This window comes from Esox lucius, chromosome 13 (assembly GCF_011004845.1).
Source record: "Esox lucius isolate fEsoLuc1 chromosome 13, fEsoLuc1.pri, whole genome shotgun sequence".
In the NCBI taxonomy this organism is placed as follows: domain Eukaryota; kingdom Metazoa; phylum Chordata; class Actinopteri; order Esociformes; family Esocidae; genus Esox; species Esox lucius.
In genome coordinates, this window is record NC_047581.1 from 3,374,906 (window position 1) to 3,399,531 (window position 24,626).

Consider the following 24,626-nt stretch of genomic DNA (forward strand, 5'->3'; position numbering starts at 1 on the left):
CAATTTCCCGGACTGCCCTTTCCTTTATACCAAGCGTATTTGTGATGCTTAAGTAAAGGCTGAGATTATTGTTACCGTATGCAGATACTCCGTTTTGTAATCTCAGCCAGTGATCAGCAAAGTGTTTAGCTCCGTAATGCGTGCAGATTATATCTTTCAACATGACAAAGGGTATATTGTGTACTACTCTAAACGCAGCCACGTTCGTGTCTGTAGAATCGAGAGTGTCCATTCTGGGTATATTATAAACCTTTGGATGTGCACACTACACAGCGAGAGTAGAGCGTTTCCATATCCACTAGTACTTCGGAAAATATCGGATGCTTGCATTTCATACAAGCCGTGTACATCTGTTTCATTTCTGTGAACGTGCAGGTGTTGACAGCTCTGGTGCTGAGCGGTACGTTTATAATGGGCGCAGCGCAGCAAGAAGACCCAAATTTCATTTGCTCAAAGTCGAATTCCACGTCGATGTTTCTTGGGTTACCTTTCACCTCGGACGAGTGGAAGGTCTGATTCTTTAGACATCTCGAGCACCTTAGGTCTCCCTCCTCGTAAGGAACTTGTATTTCGCTGGGTTGCCCGGGTACCAGCAGTATCTGTCTGTGGTTATGATCCACCCAGTTGATGTGACAGTTGAGCACAGCGTATAGCAGCATCTGACACTTGGGCTCTAGTTTACTCAGCTTTTGAAAATGCTCATTGTGGATAATGTCCACTGCTTGACGCAGTTCGGGTATACACGCTGCGGCCATTTCCAGCGGCTGATCCGTGGTGTATGCGACAGCTAGCTTGTAGTAGCAACTCAGGCCCCATTCGGAATTGAGTGTTAGCATAGGGTGTCCCACCTTTTTAACAACATGGAAGGCTCTTATGAGCTTTGCGTAATACGATTTCCTCATCACTGAAAAACTGATCTTTGACCACCTTATAGAATCCTGTCCGTTTCTCATGCGTTTGTGAGATTCCGGGCCGAGGGTCTTATTGCCCCGTATGATCCCCTTGTTCATGTAATTATATTTATTCTTGTTTTTGCTATCACATCCCAACCTTTCCCACCTGCACTTACGCACCGAAGCCCCAATAAGGCCAGGTGTCGGTTTACATTTATTACAGGGCTCTGTGGTATTCACCACCCTGAACCCGGTTGCCACCATGGGACCGCTCCGAGCTGTTATCGGTACAGCGCCCTGATGCAGAGTGGGAGAGGAATCCCTTTCTGAGCATGGAGTGGGCGGAGCGTACACTCCCATGCACGCTCGTGGTCGGATATACGAACCCTGTTCCTCTGGACCCACCGTAGTGCTACCGGCCAGCAGTGACTGGCTTCGGTATCTGGGGTTTGCCCTGGTAGCTCTGTTCGCATACCTCTCCGGTCGGACAGCTGCACTCTGTTCTGCTACAGGGATCGTGGGCAGGTGTTCGAGCGCTGCCTGGATACCCCCTTGCTTTGCCAGGAATCGGAATGCCATGGCTCTAATTACACACATCTTCACCGTTGACCCCTCCTCATTTAAAGCCAAATCATCCTTTTGGAACCTATAAAAATCAGCCAGTAGAGCCAGTCTGACCATAACCGTGTGACCCTGCATACGAGCTAACTCCTCTTTACTTGGCAGCACAGCGGTACAACCTTGCGGTTCAATCAGGGCTAAGGACAGCTCATCCCACAGCTCTAAACAGAAGTTGTAAGCCGCACAGCATTCCGGGATCTTAGTCTTAGAAGTCAACATCTTCACTATCCGTGTCTGCATTCTGGGTGTAGAGCTGGGATTGCGCTGTTTAGCATGGCACACTGTGTTAAGACACTCAAGGTATGCCTGCAACAGGATGGATTTTGCATAGCCACGGGACCGCACGATTCCGGGATCCTCTACCCCTGTCCCACGCGCCCGTTCGCACCGGTGCTTCTCGATTCTCCCGTGGTGTTGCATCTCCACTGTCCAAACCTGTTCCCCGCTGAGGTCCTGAAAGTGCACGCAGAACACCTGGGACACTTTTTGGCTTTACAGAGCGTGCCTCGGATAAATGGAGAGTTCGAACGCACGCTGTTCCTGGGCCTGTGCAACTTGTTCACTCAGAATAAGGTCCTCTCGCTGTACAGTAACACCCTGACTGATCCCGCTCTGCGGCAAGCAGTACTTGAAATACCTTCAAAAGAGGAGGGTTGGGATGACACCTACCCAAGTGTTTTCGTTGAGTTCAACAAAAACAGGGCAGGTCAGATTGTGACTTTACTACGCAAGCTGCTAGAGTTGTTCGACCTGGATGACCTTCGCTATAACGATATAATGTACCAACAGGGACAGGAGCCTCGGCACATGTTATTCCTATATCTGATTCAGCTGCTGGCTATATTTGTGAGCAGCTGCATTCAGGAGAAGCACCTGGCTACCATCATGAGCATTGCATCGGCTCCCTTTCTCGAAGTTAACTTTTGCGACCCTTTGTGCGCTGCAACTCTGACAAAGCCCATGTTCATTCCCTACTATGATCAGCAACTGGGTAAGAGAAACAGAAGAGGTGAAACAGGGAACAAAGCTCACGAGGAACCGGAGGCAAGTTTGCAATACTACAGATTGTTCACCGGGTACGAGCTGAACGAAGCAGGCGTTGACATCTCAGAAGGGATGGATATGCATCTTAGCTGGACAGAACACAGCGTACTGCGCAGTATACAGGGGTGTACGATCTTAGAAAGCAAGAGCAAAAAGCTATGGTTCGTAGCTCCGCAAATGGGCGATAGGATGCTTATGGTAAAGGACACAGGGCTGAAAATGATGGGAGGGCAGACAGGGGATAAGCCCCTCAAGATCTGCTCCTATTTGATGTCCGATAACGTGATGGCCTACATGCAGTGCGCAGTGTTTAGCACGATCCCGAACATGCTGCCCTGTCACGCAAACAGTGATTTCACTGAGAGCGTGATGACTACCATAAACAGTTCCATGACGGTGTTCTCATCTGCGGTTCGTCACCAGAGCGCGCAACTGATGACAGAACTCTGTGGCATAGAAGAGAGCTGCATGTACACCGCCGGGGTAGGGTTCGCTGGACAGGACAAAGGCAGCACTCTCAGCTACGGCAAAGTGTTCACGGGACCTGATGAAAAGAGACCCACGGGGAACAAGGAACTTTTCGGGACCTTCACTTCGGTCACGCTGGGGCTTGTGAACAACACCATGATGAAGACTATGCTGACTATTGCCCTAAAGGAAGACCCTACACGTAATCACAATGGTAGTTTGCACAGTATACTGTCTACTGCGTATAAGCCTTTGGGGTTTGGCAGTGTAGTGACCGATCCATTCTTGTACGCTCGCTATCATGATCGGTACAACAAAGGCGAGTTCACAGAGGTTGCTTGTGTTAAATCTACGACTGACCCGGACTATAATCACATGTTCCACACGGAGACGCTGGAAAGGGGTAGCAAGTATCGGTTGAACGTGGTCAACGGAGCACTGCCCATGTGCACGCTTACCCTGGCCATGACCATAAGACAAACGGTAATGATGATCATTGGTTGGCTCTGCGCAGAGGCTGCTCGCGTCCTCTACGCTCCGAAGCCGACTGATTCTAATCTATGTAAACGTATCGTAACGCTACCTATGAGTGCCAAGTTTAAACGCGACAAGAGCGATGATCGTACCAATGTGTTCACAGCGTATTATGGAGCGGACCTAAAGCTGACTGGACCAGTCTTCTCAAAGTCGGGTATGAGGGCGATCAATTATCACGAGCTGGAGTCTATGGAGTGGTTGCAAGCGGACGATAAAAATCTCCCGGATTACATACGCAATGCGATGAACATGATCGGGGACACAAAAACAGCTGTCTCTGATATCATGACGAAACACAAACAGTGCTACAACAGGGTGCTGTTTGAGAGCGAGAGGGTCAGGCTGAACTTCTCCTCTGTGTTCGAGAACCAGGATTACATGATCCACGCTCCCATGATGGTGAGGTCGAAAATTGCAATATACACGCCCGACACGAACGATAAAAAAAGTCTAGGATGTTTAAAGCTGAGTAAGCAGGGTTGGTACTACCCTGTCACTGTTTACAGCAACATGTCCGTGGACACCACCCTGTACCAGAGAGGTAAACGCTTCAGCTGTGCCCCCGCCGAGAAGCGGACCACGGTCGATGAGATGGTCCACAGGATCAAGCAAAGGGTATCCTGCGTGGTGCCCAGGATAGATGTGAAGTGTATCAAGATGATGAACCCTGAGCTGGATGACAACGAGTTCGAGTTACTTGTGTCAGCTGTTAAAAATAACAACATACAGGTAAATGGGCACAAGGAATCCTATCCTCCCAAAGCCTCATGTTCCAACTCATCGTTTGAAGGGAACTGCGGTGTGTCACCTGACCAATGTGTCGCTGTGAAACGACCCAGAGAGGACCCGGGCCCTCTCTGGGGTAGCCCTGTTAAGAAGGCCAAGGGTGACAGCGAACTGACAGTATTCGACACTGATGCAGAGTTTGTTTTCGAAGACTCTGAATGAGTTTTGTTTTGGGTGGGTCGGGTGTACTGGACGTGTAGAGAGTGGTGGATTGCTGTGGCTACCTTTGTATGTTGTACTACTGCTATGGTGTGTTCTGGGTATACAATAAAAATGTGGGATACAAACAATGTGTAACTTGTACAATTTCTTTATTACACCTACATACATAAATACACAAAGTCACAGTCAGTCCACGGTGGCCTCGCTCTAGGAATATATGAAATGAAGAATGTTTAGGTGTAACAGTTCAACTATAACCAGCATCCGCATGTAAGCGCACCCGAGCGTGTGCAAGTCCTCTCTCACTGTGAAAATGAATCTGTTCTCCATGCTGCCGATTGTACTCCCCAAGTCCCCCTTGTACACTCTCGGTACCCTCATTTTACTCCGGGAATCGAGTCTAGCAACCTCCTCAGTAGCCCTTTGGTAATCTAACTCACCACAGTGAGTGAGCTCTAGCTCCCCGTGCTCAACCCGTGCGCTGATGAGCGGACTGATTATCCCGCTGACTGATATGAGTCTATGAGAGTTGGAGTTGGAGTTGTCCTCTGGACAAGTGATCCTGGTAAACTTGCAACTAAGAGGCTCGCCCTTATGGTGTGAGATCCTCGTGACATTAGGGGGGTCAAAGGAACACAGTCCGTACATGTTCATGAAGTCATAAGAGGCGGAGGTTGTGCTCAGTTTTTCCACGAGCCCTCTCACCAGACCCTTTATGTCCGACAGGGCTTTCTTTCTCAGTTCACAGTATAGCCTTCGGTACTCAGCATCGATAGTGTTACCGCGTTGCTCTAGCGAGACAAAGCATTTGCGTTTGTTCTGCAGTCTTGCACGCTTTTCAGGTGAAGGATCTGCGTCCCCCGTACGCTCTATCTGTCCACTCGATTCCTCCCAACAAGGTAGTTTCCCGTAACACGCTTTAATGGCAGTGGCTATGAAGAACAGCTCCGGGATCCCTTTACCTGAACCGCGGGTGAGATGCGTGGGTCCGCACGTGGACATCGTAAGGTACGATTGCTTTCTGAAGTACCTAACAAGCGAGCTGGCGGACACCGGCGGGACAGAGGCTCCGCTTTCCAGTGAAGCCTTAATAGAGTGTCTGGTGAAGCACCGGGAGCTGATATCAGGCCCTACCGTTTGGTCTCCTAGAGCTCGAGCTTATGTGCCCTTTGAGCAGCGCGTGCACGGAAACTTCGCAATTCTGAAACCCAGCGGACCCACTGTGGTTCAGTTACTGGGAAAGTTACTGCCCGTGTACTGCAGGCTATGCTTATTGTCAGAGTGCCATGATAGAGCCAAGGCTGCTGCGCATGCTTTGCTGGTGCGTCTGACAGGATCGAGGGACTCCAGGGACGAGGTGATTGAATTTGAAATAAGAACCCTGGTGTACCTGATAGACAACCTATCTGCTACCCCTCCATGTGAATGGGGGGAGGTGTGTCAGTCATCTGACGTGGCAGCTGAAATCAAGATTGCCGTGGAGCTCCTCTGGTGTCATTTGGCACTAGTGTATGCTGGCAATCGTAAGCTCCTGCTGTGTAATCTGGAACTCTTCTTCGTCAGGCCCCAAGACTCACCGACCTTGTGTCCAAGCGAACTTAGGGCTGCATTATTTGTGCATGGTAAACATGACCCGTTCTCTCAACACAAGGACAGCCGCCGAAGTCAACAGGTGTCTTACACAAGAAAGTGCCCAGTCCGTGCAGACCCGAGGCCTAAACAGCCCACATCTAGATCCAGAACCACCGCCGTCAAGCAGCTATACGAGTCTCGAGTTTCCCGCCTTTGCTGGTTGGGAGCCCTGTGGCTCCTGGACATCGAGTGCAACAGGGGCACCTTTCACTGGCTTTACAAACCCGAACCTTACAGACTGTAGCCCAGCAGTGGTCAGACAAACAGGGTCACCGGGTCCACCGAGCCAAGTAGCCTGCGCAGAGAGTACACATGACACGCTCAGGCTCGCTGGTAGCTGCGTGGTGGAGTTAGATAACAATGTGCTCCTCCACGTGCTACACGTGAACACCGTTGGTAATCAGAAGTTCAGCGCAACCATAGTTTCTAAACGTCTCCGCCTGTACGCGCGGATGCAGTCCAACACCACTAAAACCAAGCTGCTGAGCAGATTACGGTTTGTGTCAGACAAGAAGAGGCTATGTTCCCAACACGGCTATAAGAACACCCGCATAGAGTTCTCCTCCAAACCCACCCGCAGTGCAAACTACACCTCGAACGCAAAGTACCTGCTACAGCCCTACTTCAGAGGAGTATTCGAGACCATTGGCTTATCGCAGGGGACCTGCGTGGTCTCTACTAAACCCTTCACGGTTAGCAACGAGAACCTAACCTGTTACATATACGGAGTGGCCAACCCTTTGACCGTGGTTATCCGCATGAAGAACACAAAGAAACATTTCCACACACCCTTCTTCTTCTCCTCGGTCAACGTGGCCGGAGAGGAAACGAGACACCAGCTCTTCTCTTCCATGTCTATCAACTCACAAAAGGTAAGGAACGTAGCCGAGGAACTCCCGAAAGCGCTGGGGAAAGTGGCCAACCTGGTCGAGATACACGTTCATCTCAATAGGCTGTGCTGCGAGCTGGCTCAGGAGCGACGCGGGATGCTCACGTCTCAGGAGAAGATATGTCTGGTGTACCTCACGGAGACATACTTCATACACGTGAGAGATCGCAGCAATCCTCAGTATTGGCCTGGGTACAGAGAATCCGTGAGACATGCGTTCCTGGACCGTTACCGTAGCACTCTCTCTTCGTTCCAGGATAAGGTGCTCACCAATTACCATCTGAAGAACCCAGAGTTTGTTAACCTGGTTCCATGGCTTCTGGAGAATCCGAGCACTCTGCACGAAAAAATTATACTCGCACACGAAGCGTACCTGAGAGAGGAGGGTAAAGTGAACGCTAGAGTAGAGCTGATCGCAACGGTCAACAATCACGTTAACCAAAACCCAAACATCCACATGCCTCACGAATTCCCGAGTCTGAAGGATATTGATTTCAAAGACCTAGGATACAGCGAGCAGACACTACGGGTCGCTTTACGCAAATCACGCTGCTCCACGGCACCTGGAACAGCCTCTAAAGGAAGAAAACACATAGACACCTAGGCTGTTAGAGTTGAGCTACCCTTTCGCAACAGCATCCATGTCAAGTGAAACTTCAACCGTAAGCTACCCGGGAGCACTCTCAGCTGCTTCCAGAGCCTCGATTCTAAGGGTATGGGATATAGTGAACAAACACTTCGAATCGCTACTAGCATCCTCGGATCGGTCCGCGACCAAGACCAGTGCTGAGATCAACATACTATCCCAGGTGAAGGAGCTGAGAGACCTAATGGGATCGTGTAGCACGCGGCTGAAAATCATAGAGGCGTATATATCAGAACTGCACAAACAGGACACGGGTGACCTGACCCTCAACTGCCCATCGAGAGATACACAGTCCTCCGAGTTGACAGGTGAATGGCATTTCCTGTACAAGGAGGAGAACAGTGTTTTTGGTTACATGAAGTTGGTTCCAGGTACGGTCTTGATCACTAGCGTAAACGGTAATGGGAAAGAATCTATCAGTGTTAAGAGAGCCGAATTTACTATCCCGTTGGGGGTCTTGAGAGAAGCTAATGATGTCCAGGAGGAAGATTACACCCAGTTGGACCGCTGTTGCGAGTACGTACTGTGTCCCTGTTGCCAGATATCTTTTAAGGCCTCTGGCTTTTGGAAACACGCATTGTTTGAGATCGCAGAGAGAGGTAACAGAGTGCCAGCCTGGCAGTCCTTGGATCGCTCAGAGACACCTAGGTGGATAGTGGATGAGAGCTCGGGTTGGAGCGAACCTATTTACAGACCCAGAGGTTTAGAGAGTACGTGCGAGATGGGACAGAGTCTCGCAGATCTAAACCTGAAACACTATCTTTCAGACACCGATTTCTCGCGAGCTCTCGATCGCACATTTGAGTGTCTGGCTTCACAGCTGAGAATCTGAATCATGTTTTCCTACGCGTATCAGCCTAGCACAATGTTGTTCCCCTGTCCTGCGCTTTCCGGGTCCCCTAACCCAAAGCCTCCCACACCTCAAGGACAACCCATACCCGTGCCCCAGGATAGGATATTGGAAACCATACGAGAAGAGGTGGTCACGCTCGACTACCTAATCGGAGTAACCTCACTAGGCCAGGAGTGTACCTTTGTGCAATACAGGCCCACTGAGAAACACAAACTATGCGCAGGTCTAAAGAGCGACCCTGTGCGGCAGATCAACATGTTCATCCGGGCGCTGCGAGCCAAGTCCATAGTGATAGAGACAGCCCTACATACGCTTATCTCATCGGTAAAGAAGTCTTTCTGGATCAGAGTTTCTCTAGGAGACCTGACAGAGCTCAGCTTGGAACCTCTATGGATGATCAAGGGGAGAGTGCAGGTGTACTCGAGACAGCGGTGGGTCACGATTACGATTGACGACCACACACTCAAACCATGCTTCCTGGACCCTGAGTCTCAGCTACTCCTTTCTCAACCCAACAGAAACTACATAGAGGAATTCATCAAATTGACACAGGACAGTCTAACGGGGCCCCAGGATCAGGAGGAGCGAGATGAGAATGATGGCAATGGTCACCGCTCGAACAACAGCCCGCGAGAGGACCCTCTTCTGGCGTATGAGGAGGACAGGGTTGGAGTTACACAAAAACGCAAGACCTGTACCGAGGACCACGCATCAGCCACCGCGGTGGCATATAAGAAACGTACGCACTTGGTCAGGGAGTCTCATGTGAGCCTTGGCACCAAACCCGATATACGAGGAAAACAGGAAGAAGGAGAAGAAAGATGCGATAAACCACATGTTGTGCGCACACATTTTAATCGTGTAATGCAAACCAGGATGAAATCCAGACAATATCAACACATCAAAAGAGCAATGAACACCACGTACAATAAAAGAATGAGATCTCTTTTGCCAGTCCTGCGAGCGCACCCTCAGCAAGCGTGTGCTGCTCAGGAGCTCAAGTGCAACCTGGAAGCTTCTGCTGTTGCAGCTTCCTCTCCTGATCACCATAGGTCTGTGCATCAGAGCCCCGATGTGCCAACGAGTCCTTGTGTCTCTGCTGCGTTGGAGCGGCGTGTCGGTAACCCAGACCCAGCATCTTCTGTGAGTCCTTCTTTAGAGATCCTGCCAATTGAACACGTGAGAACTCCTTCGAGTTCTCACCTGTCCGAGTCTCAGAACCAGACCCCGGACCCTCAACCTGGAATGGATGAGAGTAACCTGACCCGTAGGTGCTCACTGATGTAGCGTGCGGGAGAACCCTGTTGGCATACCGGGAATCGGTAACACCCTGTTCCTGTTCATACACATCTTCACATTTCACATCGGAAGGTCTGAGACCCAGCTTGTTGGCCAATAGTAACCCGTACGCGGTAGGGTGCAGAGAGCCCTTTGCTAGCATAATATCGTTAACCGTGAGCGAAGCGTCTGGCTTTCTCCCCGATAAGCTATCTGCGAATGTAACCCCGGACGTGTTCAAGAGTGCAACCAGCATACAATGGAAAACGTGCACCGGTGACCCGGATTCCAGCTCTCTAACCGTGTCCCTATTGTTGTACTGGATCGTATTGTGTCTCCTGTTGAACTGGCTAAATCCGGACAGAGCGCTCCTCCAGAAATTGGTCCACATGCTCAGGGTCTCCTCAAGGTGAGCCACGCTGACAGAGGAGGGGTAGGTGCACACAAGTTTAACGTCAGATCCGAGCTCTGTCACAGGCTCTTCGGTTCCCGTGTCACCGCATTCGCTAATCACATGTCCAAGCTGCCTTGCTACGCTCTCAGCCATCTTCAGTAGCCCCAGATCCTTACAGTCACGCTTGAGCCGTTCCAAGGCCAGGAGAGGGTGTCTGATCACCTCCCCGAGGAACTGCCTCACCAGCAGAACCTCTTTCCCTTCCGAGATCATGGTATCCATCATTCTACTCAGGCTATGAGACACGCTCGCAGACTTATGCTCCGAGGCCGTAGTACCGACCCCGGATCTCATAAACACGTCTGGTAGCTCGGCCGTGTTCAGCCCAAACATATCCGGCTGATGCTCGCTGGCTAGGAAGCGGGACAGGTTATCGAGCAACGGTTTGCCAAACGAGTTACCTGAGACCGAAAGCCCGGTACGCTGTTGCTCTCCGCGGGACGAAAGCATCACATCTGCCAGGTGTGTCAAAGAGGATCGTTCTACACCTGTACTGGTGTATATGTGTCTGGTACAGGACATTGTCAGCCCATGCATAATCCTGTGAAAGAGATTAGCCCAATTCCTGACCGTGGGGTGAGCTCTCTTTGCCAACGAAGACAGATTGGACCCAGACGAGCAGCAGCTATCCCACACGGAGATGTGCCTGTATAGGACCCTATCCACTGAAACCGTAACAAGGTCAGTTTCAGTGTCATAGAAGGCAAGGCAGGTGGAAGCCCTGCACTCTGGTATTACTGGACATCGGCCACACTCGAAGGTCTTCATCACACCCCAAAGGGCTACGGTGGCCATCTTAAGCTCTGTTTCCTTGATCGGGTCTGGTATGAGCGCGATATCCCGCGTGATCCAGTCTCGAATGATCTTGCACACCACAGAGACCTGTGTCTCAGGGACCGAATTGCTCATCAGCAGTTCCAGCGTGTCGGCAAGTCGATCGAGGGGCACATTTAACACCGAAGGCAGAGCGCGCTCTTGTGCTTCCCGTTCCTGCACCGCTTCGGCCGCTGCTTCTGGTGGACTGAGTCCGCCCCGCACTGCTCTGAAGAAAGGTTCGTGCAGCTCGGATGTACCCCTACCCAGGTGCTCCTCTGGGCCTACATGCCCAGAACTACAGTGTCTGGCATACCTATCGGTTCTCCTTCGTTTACAACGGTCATACCTATCATCGCTATCGTTACACCATCGCTTCGCATGCACCTGTCTGTGTACGGACGGGTTTGCTGAGACTAGGTTGGTTACGGTAGCTTTTCCAGACAACCCCAGACCGAGAGCTCTGACTTTCCTCCAAGGCAAGAAAACGCAGGGTACGAAGCCCGCTAAGACAGTCCAACGAATCATGTTCCTCAGGGTGGTCTTGATGTGTTCGCACACATTGTTGGACGAGTAGTAGTTGATGAGGTACCGCACCAGGCAAGTTGCGCTTTCGCTGTTGCTCCCCAATACGTTATAAAGCAGCAGCTCCAGAGAGAGAGCTGGGCTGAAGGTATTGACAATCTCCTCTATTGCTATGGCCAGCTGCGGATCCTGACTCACGTAGACCCACGAGTCCACGTCCCGATGGATAGGGATCAACCCATAATGCTCGTACACAACATTGTCAGAACAAGCACGTTTCCTGAATATCTCTACACTGCGGGAGCTTGCTCTGTCTTCCAGAGCAGCCTCGGCTAGCTCCATCTCGCAACGGACCAGCTGCTCTCTGGATGCGTCCCTGGTAACTCTTCTCATGGTCCCTTCGCGCTCGCAATCCTATCATGCGGTGATACGTGGTTAACGAAACCAACACGCTTTTCGGTGTACTTACAAAGTGTGGTGATTATGAGCTGTATCGCTACGATGTACTGGATGTTGTTTAGAGCCTTGTGTTGTCTGTGTAGCAACAGGCAGAGTCTGGGCGACCGCGGTTACTATCACAATTACCAGTACGAGAGCGATGATGACGAGAGCGAGGATGAGGACCAACAAGACACAATTACCAAGGTACATACACGTGTGGTTGAACTCTCAAAACTCAAACGCAACGCAATCGACGTGACAGCAGACGTGATCGTTGCTGAAAACTTACTGAAACGACACGGTAATGATTCGAGTTTACTAATGTACCATGACAGGTGCTCCAAAGAGATGTATCACGCACTCAATAAGCTCCCTGTGACATCTCACGGATCACAAGTCAACAGGCCGTATAAGTCCTCTCGCAACGGTCTGCGTTACACCAGAGACGTTGTGTAACCAAAAATAACATAAACATCTTAACAATGCACGCTGTCCGTCACGTTCTTTTGTTCAGGGAGCCACTCTAGCTGTGCTATAGCTCAGAGTTCACCTGTGGTTCTGTGCGTTTCCATCGAATAGAAGAATCACAAAATTCCCGACAACATGAGTGTGATAAACATGGACCCAAACAGCTACACGCTGAAACCACTGGAAACTGTCTCGCGTTTGGTGAAAGCTCCCAACTTCCTAACCGCGCCGAACAGCACATTCGCAGAGTACATGGCCGACACCTTAATCAGAGCCTCGGCCACCAACAGTTCCATCTCAGCAGATGCTACCGTAGTGATATCACAGGCTCACATGGGAGTTACCCTGTTCAGACAACAGAGAGAAACGAGTCGGCTACTCGCTGGCTTTGTGTACAAGATGTTGGTCCCGGACGGTGCGGTGCCCACGGGTACGAGATTCTGCAGGCGCTACCGGATTACGGACCAGCGTGAGGCTCAGCAAGGCACCTACGACACAATCAGCAATGGAGTGCAGAGCAGGGAGTACAGCCAAGTGTTCCAACATTCGCAAAAGGTGGTCACAATGCAATTCGGATGCCTCCTGAGTGTTACTGTGCCCTCAGTGGCCCTGGATCTGATCAGACGAGAGTTGGACAGGGTCAGCTGTTCATGGGAGCTAACTAGGACCATTGAGGTGCTCAGATATTGCACAGCTCAACCCACTTTGACAGATAGAGTCGCGCAAAGGACCAACACGGCCACTCGCGCCGAGAAACTGGACTCTATATTGGTGCTTGCTGAACTCATGTGCGGTATGATCAACATACAACCCGACTCTTTTTTATGTGCGCTAGAAAACGCTCGGAGAATACTGGGAAGCGATAAGGCCGAAGTGATGATCCTTGGTGACACTTTGTTCCGCATAATCTCACAGATAAGCACGAATGGCATGCTTTGGTCTCAGATCGTGAGCGAGGACACAACGATCACCCCGGAGTTCTCGGTGTACACCATGGCTAATGAGAACCCTAGAAGCGGCGGGGGTTATGAGTTTACCATGCAACAGGTTACCCGGACCGCTCTAGGCGATAAGGACCTACCGTTTACCAACGAATCCTGTTTCCAGGACAGCTCAATCAGCATGAAGGTAAACTACATTCAACTTGGAGGAGGACCGACAGATAAGATCCCAATTGTGCACGTGGATCGGGTGCAGATGGAGCAATGTAACAAGAGAGACACATCCACTGAACACAAGGCATTCTGTAACACAGAAGGATTCAAGTGGGAGTACTTCACGGTTGGCTGCATGGCCCCAGCTCTGAATCAGATCACCCCTTCGCACGTTCTCTCAACCAAAGACTCAGACGAACTCAACTACAAGCAGCTGGCCCAGAGATCACCCTCAGTTGCATATCTACACCAGTACGACGGAGCTGTTGCCTGTGTCAGTCTGCGTAACCTACACCTGGTGGGTAACCCTAAAGAGCTGTTCACCCACGAGCGTATGTTGAGACTGCAAGCAGATGTGAACGCGTTGATGAGAGGGGATCCCAACGCCATACCCGTACACACACTTGCCTCGCTTGCACACAGCAGAGACTGGTACAGTAAGATAGCGAACCCAGCGTCCATTCTCGAGTTCGATACTCGCTACATGGTGGTGCCTCACCCAGCGGGGAATCGTAACAGAAACACACCGGGGCCCGAGCGCTGGGTTGTCAGGCCCAGGGTTGCGCTTTTCAACTCCTCTGCCATGAACAACATCGAGAACGAAATTGCTCAGATCGGAAGCGAGTTACTCACTCACTTTGGAGACACAGAGCATGCAAAACAGTTGGTAGAGACCCTGATATTCCTGGACCGTGCGCTTCATGTTGAACAGGGAATAGTGTCGATGATTGAAATTAGAACCGCTGTCCTTACTGGACGTGAGACCAACAGATTGGAAACCTCAGAATGGAGCAAGGGGAGATTATTTTGGTATTGGTTGACCGATCCAATCTGCGCGGTTTACATACGGCGTGTGCTTGCGGACAAGGAGACAGCTTCCAGTATTACCGACGAGGAACGTACCGTTTTGGTACAGTTGGAGGGATTGATGAACAGTGTGATTGGACTGTTTAGGGGCATAGTTGGGAACAGAAACAACTCTGTGATAGCCTCGTTGCCTATGTGTTTCAATGTACAATCACCCAACGTTACAGACTATGGCTACCCAATGCGTTTCACTCTGGAGGACGTGGACTATTGTAATCTCATGTACTGGGTCATCCTGCCAGTCCTGGGAGCTCGAGTGTATCACCTTGATGCTGATGTGAACCCATTCGAAATTGTCCAAACCCGTATCCAGTACAGAGAGTGTGAACAAAATCTAACTAACGAGTTAAACCTGACCAACGAGAGCGCTCTTACCGTTGGGCGTTTGAATGGGCGCTGCGTGTTCTCGAAGGTAGCACCGCGGGGTGGACAAGAGGTTAGCGAACTGTTTGAGCCTACCGCGTTAAAACACACAAGTTGCACCAATACCGGATTTAGTGAGACATCAGTGGTCACCTATATGTGGGCGATCAGAATACAAAAACTTGCGTGTGTCAGCAACAACCTAGCCAAGGTATTGCTGGGGATGCATTACAGCACCCTGTTGACGCACAGTGTCATACGGGATCACTACGATACAAAGTACTACTCGGGCATGTCCTATCTACTGTTCAGGGGCGTGCGTTTCATGGGATGTGGTGTCTCGCTCATGCAACAGAAATCCGCTCTATACACGTTGGGCACCGAGATCGTGTGCAAACCCACCGCTCACAATACGCACCAGGTGCACACTGTCAACCAATACTGCGAGTCTGTGGTGATACCAGAGACCTTAGAATCTCCCGGGGTGTACATCCCCAACCTCTACATGAAAGACGTACGAGGAGGAGATGTTCACATAAACACTGGCGGTCCATTCGATATGGTAGTGGTTGACGCGTTCAATGGGTTCTGCCCAGAGTCCGAGAGCGCGAGCGGCTACCGCAGACCCTATATCTTCACGGCCGGGCGATCTGAAAGACTCAACGGCTCGGTTAAGCGGGACCCTATGATGCGGGCTGAAGCGTACACCTGTATGCCAACTCTACTCCGGCCGTTCTGCTCCGCGCTAAGGGTTAGAAACAAGCACCCCGGTAGAACCCGAAACAGCGAGGAAAGTAATCATAAGCTCTTCTGTAACACCCTTCATATGGTTGAGTTTGACAAGGGTGTACTCGAACCCATTGGGGATCCTTTCAAGGACACTGTAGAACGAGTGAACGGAGATAAGCGTACCACAGACATAATGCAACCAGTGCTAGGAGTTGCCTTCTGCGGTACTTACAGTATAGGGCTGACCTCTGATAAGAAGCTCATGTGCGTGAGCGATGTCACCCAGGAGACCTTGGTCGATAGACTAGCTCCTAGAATTAGTGGAACAGGTATATTTGCATGCAACCCCATCCAGACAACCTCTCGCTTGATCAACCCAATATTTAACAGGATATTCGAGAGCACCAGACACTCTCGTGTCCTCCGGTGTTGAGCATCAGCTGTGTAACATCAACCTTCATGTTTCCTGTAGAACCACAGTCCATCGTGCCAAGCACAACGGAGAGATGAGGAATAGCGGGTTCTCCCACAAACTAGCCAGGGGAGTGTGCACCTTCACCGATTTCGTACTCTCCTGTGGGATAAACTTTTTTACTTCCCTGTACATGCACCCAATGGAACAAGAGACTAAACTAACCCTGATCAGGAATAAGGAAGAGGCTGAGGTGGACATTGCGATAAACACAGTTTCGAGATCCATTTTAAGCTTAGAGACTAATATAGCTCTACTCAAGGAATCTATGAATAGAACAATCGGGGAACAGATAGAGTACAGCAAGTTTAAGAAGGAACTGCATTCCTCACAAATGCAAAGAGCCGACCTCCGTTACTTATTGGGAGCACTCCGGGGACGGCTTGATGTGCAGAGATTAATCGGCGCAGTAAAGACTCTTTCTGACAGTGTGGGACTACAACTCAACGCGTCTGCTTACATAAACAGGCAGGTGTTTACCTTGGCTGTGCAAAGAGACCTGGATAATACAAGAGAACCTGTGACTAGGGCGAGCGTTCAAGACGCTTACCAAGAATACAGTATACAGAAACCTATGGATGTAGACAATGTTGTATGATTTGTAGCCAGCCAGTGACTGATTTCAGAGAGGCTCTTGCATGACACATTCTAATATCAGCCTACCCTAAAGACTGTTAGGGTTAGTGTGTGTTTATTGGGATCTCGATTTGGGTTTTCATTGGTATGTATTTTTTTTCTGCGTACAATACAATACAATATTTGTGTTTTGAAGATTCTGGTCTATGTGAATTTTATATGTGTATTCTCCACTGGTAAGTGCAATAGGTATATAGTTATCTATACTAGTTAATTTACCAGTCTTATTTTTAACTACAGGTACTAGCAAGAGAGATAACATGGATCCAGGAAGGATGCCATGCTCCATTAACCAATAAAAAAAAGCATAGAGCAAGTAAAACCAAAATACTTGACCAGGGTATTTCAGACAGTCTGCTTTTATTCTATCCCGCCCACAGGCTTTATTCATATTTATTTTTGTTGATAGCATAACATACTTCACACACACACACGCTGCAGGCCAATACAGTCACCTACACCATTGTGATAATAAGAATGGTGCTGATGAGGCATCCTTTTTTAAAAAAAAACATATACAGTAAACATGCTTGAGTACAGTGTTTCCAAAAGCAAGATGTGTACTTTGTGTCACTCTATCCTAGTAGTAATAATTTTATAAATAGGTATACAGCCATCTGAACACAGGAGGGTACCACCGGGTACTCAACACTAATAGCTGTAAACCAGATCAGACAATTCTATTGTGGAATGTTTTAGTTATTGCATATACAGCTTGAATGTAGCAAATAGTTTAGAGCTCGGTCTGGTGGAATATTCAACACAGGTCCATTTGCTATATGATATTCACACCCATATATATATATACATACTTTCTCAGGAGACAGTTTAATGAACAAAAAAAAAGGTATAGCAAGATGTACACAGTAACAAGCATAATATGTAAAACAAATACATAGGCTCTTCCCCCAATACAGACACGTGTGTACAATCACCCAGGAGCCTATGTTATCAGCAGATAATAGCACCATTACACAGCTCTTCGGTTGATTGTGTGCAGCAGGCGTGAACCTTAACAGTTGTGACAGGTAACAGCAGATGGTAGGGACAAATACACAGCAGCTCGGTCTGGTGGAATATTCAACACAGGTCCATTTGCTATATGATATTCACACCCATATATATATATATATATACATACTTTCTCAGGAGACAGTTTAATGAGCAAAAAAAGGTATAGCAAGATGTACACAGTAACAAGCATAATATGTAAAACAAATACATAGGCTCTTCCCCCAATACAGACACGTGTGTACAAACACCCAGGAGCCTATGTTATCAGCAGATAATAGCACCATTACACAGCTCTTCGGTTGATTGTGTGCAGCAGGCGTGAACCTTAACAGTTGTGACAGGTAACAGCAGATGGTAGGGAAGAATACACAGCTCTTATACAGATTATATGTAACTGTGATACTCTGTGCTAGTGCACATACGCTGCAGGCCAATACAATCACCTCCACCATTGTGATAATCCTTAAACTCCTGAACTATTGTGATATAGGGCCCTGCTGCACTCTCATCCTTTGGGTAGGTCAAAATTGTGTTTGCTCTCCCTAAGCTAATACTGTAATTCATATCAATGTCAGCCCGTGGCTGGGAGAAGTGGTTAAGGGTCACGGATTCCATCCCACATCTCCAGGCTAAAATAGCTATGACATGGACCAAACTGGAACCTTCGGACGGTTTGCAATCCAATACTACCTTGAGCTGCCTCTCTACAGTTGACCCGTACTGAGCTTTAAACCACCTAGTGAGATAGAATAACATCCTTCTAAACTCTATGGCTGAGGTAAAGTTGTTCAGAGTGTTATCAACAAGAGGTAATACCTTTAGCTGCCCTGTAACGCACACAGAAGAGCACCACATAGCCAAGATGACCTGTGTCTTCAATACAAAACAGCACCAGTGAAATGTGTAGGGGCCCAGTAACACATTGAACAATCTCGGTAAATAGATATCTGGGCCAATCATCCTATCCATCTTAGGCCGAGCTCGTGTTCCTACCACCACGTGATCCCAGAAGCCAGGAATGTGAGGGATGCATACATATCTATATGCAACCTCTTCTGACATACTCTCATTTGCCCAGTACTTGAAAGCCATACCGTCATTAGCCTTCATGAGCTGATTGAAAGCTGCCGGGAAAAAAAAACACATAGTCAATAACACACCACACCATACATTCTCAGGGTTCGTAATAATACTACTAAATAGATAGTGAAAGACATAGTGAAAATACACATACCTATTCGAAGCTTATCCACACCAGGCGCGTGCTCTTCATTCATGATCTCCTGCACATATCCGTTCATCTCGCTGTCAGTCTTGAAACGGTCATCCGGGTTGAGTTCGAGATCCCAATCTCCTACATGTTCAAGACTAGGGCAACTTGCTAGAGTACTGGCTGTTACATTTACAGCACCTTGTGTGGATAAGATGCTGTGCATGTGGCAACCGTGTTGCTCACTGTAACAGAGTGTGCAGATTACACATCCGCATGCACATTGAATGGGTTTGTTGAGCTGAATAAGGTACTTCTGACAGATTACGGACCTGTTGAAGGTCTTATTACAGCTGGAACATAAGATCAGTTGTTTAACCATTGCCAACATTAGCTGGATTGACTCAGGGTGTTCTGGGGGCGGTTCAGGTGTTACTTCTTTGGAGGGAACAGCAGCTTCGGGTTGCAGGAGTGGGGGGTACAATACCTGTTGCGGATGGAAAGCAGTTTCAGGAGTGTGCACACTAAGGGCATGTATGTTTCGAGACACCTCTTTTTGCGTAGGCCAAACACACGATGAACGTGTAAGGTCCAGGACCACTGGGAGTGGTTCAGGTGTGCCTTCTTTGTCGGGACCACCTGCTTCGGGTTGCCCGGGTGGCTGGTGCAATATCTGTTGCTGATGGAAAGCAGTCTCAGGAGTGTACACACTAAGGGCATTTATGTTTCGAGACACCTCTTTTTGCGTAGGCCAAACACACGATGAACGTGTAAGGTCCAGGACCACTGGGAGCGGTTCAGGTGTGCCTTCTTTGGCGGGACCACCTGCTTCGGGTTGCCCGGGTGGCTGGTGCAATATCTGTTGCGGATGGAAAGCATTTACAGGAGTGTACACACTAAGATCATTTACGTTTCGAGACACCTGCGCTTGCTTAAGCGAGGCAGACGAGGAGTGTGTAACGTCCAGCACCACTAGGTTCTCTTGGGTTATAGGCCTTTGTGACCGCTGGGACTCTAGATGTGGCACAGACTGATTGCGGCGCACAAACTCATCGAAGAGGTTCTCTATTTCAACCGTGCTTGCCTGGAGGCTGGAGTGGGTTTCTATCTCTGTAGACTCAGGTACCACATCACATACGGGAGTTGGACTGCAAATAATGCTGGGACAGGGTTCTGTTCCAACCGCAAAAGGATCATTTTGGTAGTTCTCTCTATTCCAATGTGGCTCAGATACATGGAATTGTGAGACCTCGCAACCTTGGTAATTGTTTGCAAACTCAACATCCTTCAACATTTCCTCTGGATTGTTCTCATCTGACCTGTACCAAGAAAAAAAATACATGGCAATGCATGAAATGGATAAAAGTGTGGTTCCAGAGAATAGGAAATGTGAAAAGAGAGACTTACATAGCACATGACATGTAATCCACCGTTGTAGCATTGTTCTCTGATGTATCACACAAGATCTCTGCTACAGCTTTCGCAGACACAGCCTCCTCAGCTGCAGCCACAGTGTAAGATATTTTACACTTAGTTGGGACTGTAGGTAGGGGCTCCTTGGGCTCGGCCTCCACCGAGTTCTCGGGATCTACAGCTATAGAACCGGACTTGGGTTCCTGGGAACCTGTCTCATTGGATTTGGCCGCATCTCCCACTACGAACTGGGACCCGGTCTCCACGGTATCGGTGTCATGGTGATCTCTAGAGATGGGTTCAGACTCAACAGCGCTCACTGCATCTTGATATTTATGCTGAGAATCGGACCCACACTCCTGGGGTTCATATGTAGCCTGTGCTTTGTGTACAGTGGAGAAGCAGTTATCGGTATCAGCAGTTCGTTCCAGGCCAGGAACCCTGGTGCGCTTTGAGCGAGAGGTAGCACATTCTGGTGACCTACTTGTATAGGATACTGTGTGCTCAACAATCTTGGAGGCACACGTGGGACAGGAACACTTGTTGGTATCAGAATCGCTGACAGGTTCGCATGTTACCACTGTACCGGTAGCCTGTGCGTTGTGTACCGCAGACACACAAGTATCCGTATCCGCTGCTCGTTCGAGAGCAGGAGCCCTGGTGCGCTTCTGGGTAGGGCTAGCACTTTCCGGTGGCTTACTTGTATGGTATACAGTCTGGTCAACGAACTTGGAGGCACACGTGTGACACGAGCAGTCAGAATAGCTGACAGGGTTTTGTGTCACGGATGTACTGGTAGCCTGGGTACTGTCTACGGGAGGTACGCATTTATCTGTATCAGCGGCTTGTTCTGGGTAATGAACCCTGGTACGTTTTGTGCGGAAGGTAGGATGTTCTGGTGACTTACTTGTATCGCATACAGTTTTGTCAACGATCTTGGAGGCACACGTATCATACACACCCATGGTGTCATCGCTAGAATCAGAATCTGTGAGAAGCTCTACCGTCACGGATGTACCGTCGCCTAAAGCCTCACCAGTGTTCGTGTGCCTGGAATACATCCAGGATCTCTTTCTGTGACTTTTGATAGGAAACCTATACTCTATGTTTTTTTTTACCGGACTGGTCTCATGTTTCTCAGTGAAATGCAATCTGGGCTTACCGTGCCTGTGCGAAGGTACGTTCTTGTCATACCTGCCACCTTCTCTGGGTGGGATATAGCTGTCATGGCCATACCTACAGCCCCCATTACCGGATACATTTGGACCACGGTCGGGTACTGCAAGGGCTCTTTCGGGTTGTTCTCTCCTCTCGCGTTTATTGTGCTCGCGCATTACGCCGCTGGCTTGCCCTTGGTGGGTGTCATTACGTATGCGATCGCCCTGGTCATACACACAGCCCCCGTTACCGGATACATTTGGACCACGGTCGGGTACTGCAAGGGCTCTTTCGGGTTGTTCTCTCCTCTCGCGTTCATCTTGCTCGCGCATTACGCCGCTGGCTTGCCCTTGGTGGGTGTCATTACGTATGCGATCGCCCTGGTCATACACACAGCCCCCGTTACCGGATACATTTGGACCACGGTCGGGTACTGCAAGGGCTCTTTCGGGTTGTTCTCTCCTCTCGTGTTTATCGTGCTCGTGCATTGCGCCGCTGGCTTGCCCTTGGTGGGTGTCATTACGTATGCGATCGCCCTGGTCATACACACAGCCCCCGTTACCGGATACATTTGGACCACGGTCGGGTACTGCAAGGGCTCTTTCGGGTTGTTCTCTCCTCTCGTGTTTATCGTTCTCGCGCATTACGCCGCTGGCTTGCCCTTGGTGGGTGTCATTACGTATGCGATCGCCCTGGTCATACACACAGCCCCCGTTACCGGATACATTTGGACCACGGTCGGGTACTGCAAGGGCTCTTTCGGGTTGTTCTCTCCTCTCGTGTTTATCGTGCTCGTGCATTGCGCCGCTGGCTTGCCCTTGGTGGGTGTCATTACGTATGCGATCGCCCTGGTCATACACACAGCCCCCGTTACCGGATACATTTGGACCACGGTCGGGTACTGCAAGGGCTCTTTCGGGTTGTTCTCTCCTCTCGTGTTTATCGTTCTCGCGCATTACGCCGCTGGCTTGCCCTTGGTGGGTGTCATTACGTATGCGATCGCCCTGGTCATACACACAGCCCCCGTTACCGGATACATTTGGACCACGGTCGGGTACTGCAAGGGCTCTTTCGGGTTGTTCTCTCCTCTCGTGTTTATCGTGCTCGTGCATTGCGCCGCTGGCTTGCCCTTGGTGGGTGTCATTACGTATGCGATAGTGCCTAGGGTTATGGTACCTGTTGAACTGTCCACCCCGTGATGGTAGTGAAACCCACGCTTTAGGTATACCACGCTTTGCTTTCCTAGCAGAAAAGATTGGCCTAGAGGTGGAACCGTCTGTATCACGTGGCGGCATTGATACGTGACTAATGTGCTGAACCCAGTCTCTATTATACGCAGAGTCATCACGAGGACCAATGGTGCGTGGGTGTGTCATATAAACAGGAGCACTCAGGCCACTAGACTCTCTTTCACAACGGATTCTCTCGCGAATGTTATGCACAGGCGAGGGTGTTAGTCCCTTTTTACCTCTATGCTCCTGTGTTCTTTGATTTATTTTGTGTTCATCGTGATGTACTCCATATCCATAGTTGCCTGTAGCAAAATATCTTTCTGGCATTTCTTGTTCATTGTGATGTGCCCTGTGTCCATAGTTGCCGTTAGCAAAATATTTGTCTGCCATGTTGTGATCAATGTGATGTGCTCCATATCCATAGTTTCCGGTAGCAAAATATTCTTCTGCCATTGTATCCTGTTAATAGCTTCCTAGTAGTTGCTTTAAGAAATATTGTAACTGTGTTTGGTTCATATTCACGGTCCAGTTGCAATGTGTACACTGAGATCTGCCCGGTGTCTGTAACTAATCTTATACACAAGGGAGGCTCCTCCTAGGAAACTCAAGGTCTTTCAAAATACCCACCTGATTTATTGTGAAACAACAGGCTAGATGTATCCTTAACATTTGTCAGTGAGCATAAGGTAATCTGACATGGTAAGCTTTAAATGGCTACCGGGACTCATATGACCGCCCACAGTGAGGAGTAGGTTTGGAAAGCACCCGTCCCGCCCTGTAATGTCCGACCGCAACCTGAAACACCCAAGCTGCTCCTCATTGTCCCATCGTACCACCCTGTGCTGGGTCTGTGATACTAGTTGTGTTGTTCTCCTCTGTGCACTTTGCCATATGAACAGATTCTCTGAAGGAAAACAAGTGGGGAGAGGGAGGGAGGGAGAGGGAGGGAGGGAGGGAGAGAGAGGGCAAGGTCACTCGCATGTTTAAAATATGAACCGTAACCCTCTTTAGTTAAATGTTTAGAAACTTAGGGAACTGATACACGCCCGGCCACTCACAAGTGGTTTTGGACGGATCCCGTCCCGCACTGTTATGTCCGACCGCAACCTGAGACACCCAAGCTGCTCCTCATTGTCCCATCGTACCACCCTGTGCTGGGTCTGTGATACTAGTTGTGTTGTTCTCCTCTGTGCACTTTGCCATATGAACAGATTCTCTGAAGGAAAACAAGTGGAGAGAGGGAGGGAGGGAGAGGGAGGGAGGGAGGGAGAGAGAGGGCAAGGTCACTCGCATGTTTAAAATATGAACCGTAACCCTCTTTAGTTAAATGTTTAGAAACTTAGGGAACTGATACACGCCCGGCCACTCACAAGTGGTTTTGGACGGATCCCGTCCCGCACTGTTATGTCCGACCGCAACCTGAGACACCCAAGCTGCTCCTCATTGTCCCATCGTACCACCCTGTGCTGGGTCTGTGATACTAGTTGTGTTGTTCTCCTCTGTGCACTTTGCCATATGAACAGATTCTCTGAAGGAAAACAAGTGGAGAGAGGGAGGGAGGGAGGGAGAGGGAGGGAGGGAGAGAGAGGGCAAGGTCACTCGCATGTTTAAAATATGAACCGTAACCCTCTTTAGTTAAATGTTTAGAAACTTAGGGAACTGATACACGCCCGGCCACTCACAAGTGGTTTTGGACGGATCCCGTCCCGCACTGTTATGTCCGACCGCAACCTGAAACACCCAAGCTGCTCCTCATTGTCCCATCGTACCACCCTGTGCTGGGTCTGTGATACTAGTTGTGTTGTTCTCCTCTGTGCACTTTGCCATATGAACAGATTCTCTGAAGGAAAAAAGTGGAGAGATGTATT

The 24,626-nt window shown here is 49.5% G+C and overlaps 2 protein-coding genes and 1 long non-coding RNA gene across 4 annotated transcripts in view; all 3 read right to left on the reverse strand.

Annotated features, from left to right (window-relative positions):
• Positions 1-24,626, reverse strand: part of LOC114838759 (histone H4-like) — a 71,544-nt gene that overhangs the window by 20,938 nt on the left and 25,980 nt on the right. The gene's annotated exons all lie outside the window — the stretch shown is intronic.
• On the reverse strand, positions 17,267-19,473 carry LOC114835055. The gene is made up of 3 exons (XM_029118776.2): positions 18,980-19,473; positions 18,100-18,869; positions 17,267-17,772 (listed from the first exon to the last, which is right to left on the reverse strand). The coding sequence occupies exons 1-2, from the start codon at positions 19,344-19,346 to the stop codon at positions 18,130-18,132; spliced, it is 1,107 nt and encodes a 368-aa protein (XP_028974609.1). The 5' UTR covers positions 19,347-19,473; the 3' UTR covers positions 17,267-17,772; positions 18,100-18,129.
• The window catches only part of LOC109615466, a 5,248-nt gene continuing 4,083 nt past the window's right edge, over positions 23,462-24,626 (reverse strand). For both annotated transcript variants that reach the window (XR_004576661.1, XR_004576660.1), the window contains 4 exons: positions 24,441-24,598; positions 24,129-24,286; positions 23,817-23,974; positions 23,462-23,662 (listed from right to left, as the gene is read on the reverse strand). This is a non-coding gene — a long non-coding RNA (uncharacterized LOC109615466). The remainder of the gene's footprint in view (positions 23,663-23,816; positions 23,975-24,128; positions 24,287-24,440; positions 24,599-24,626) is intronic.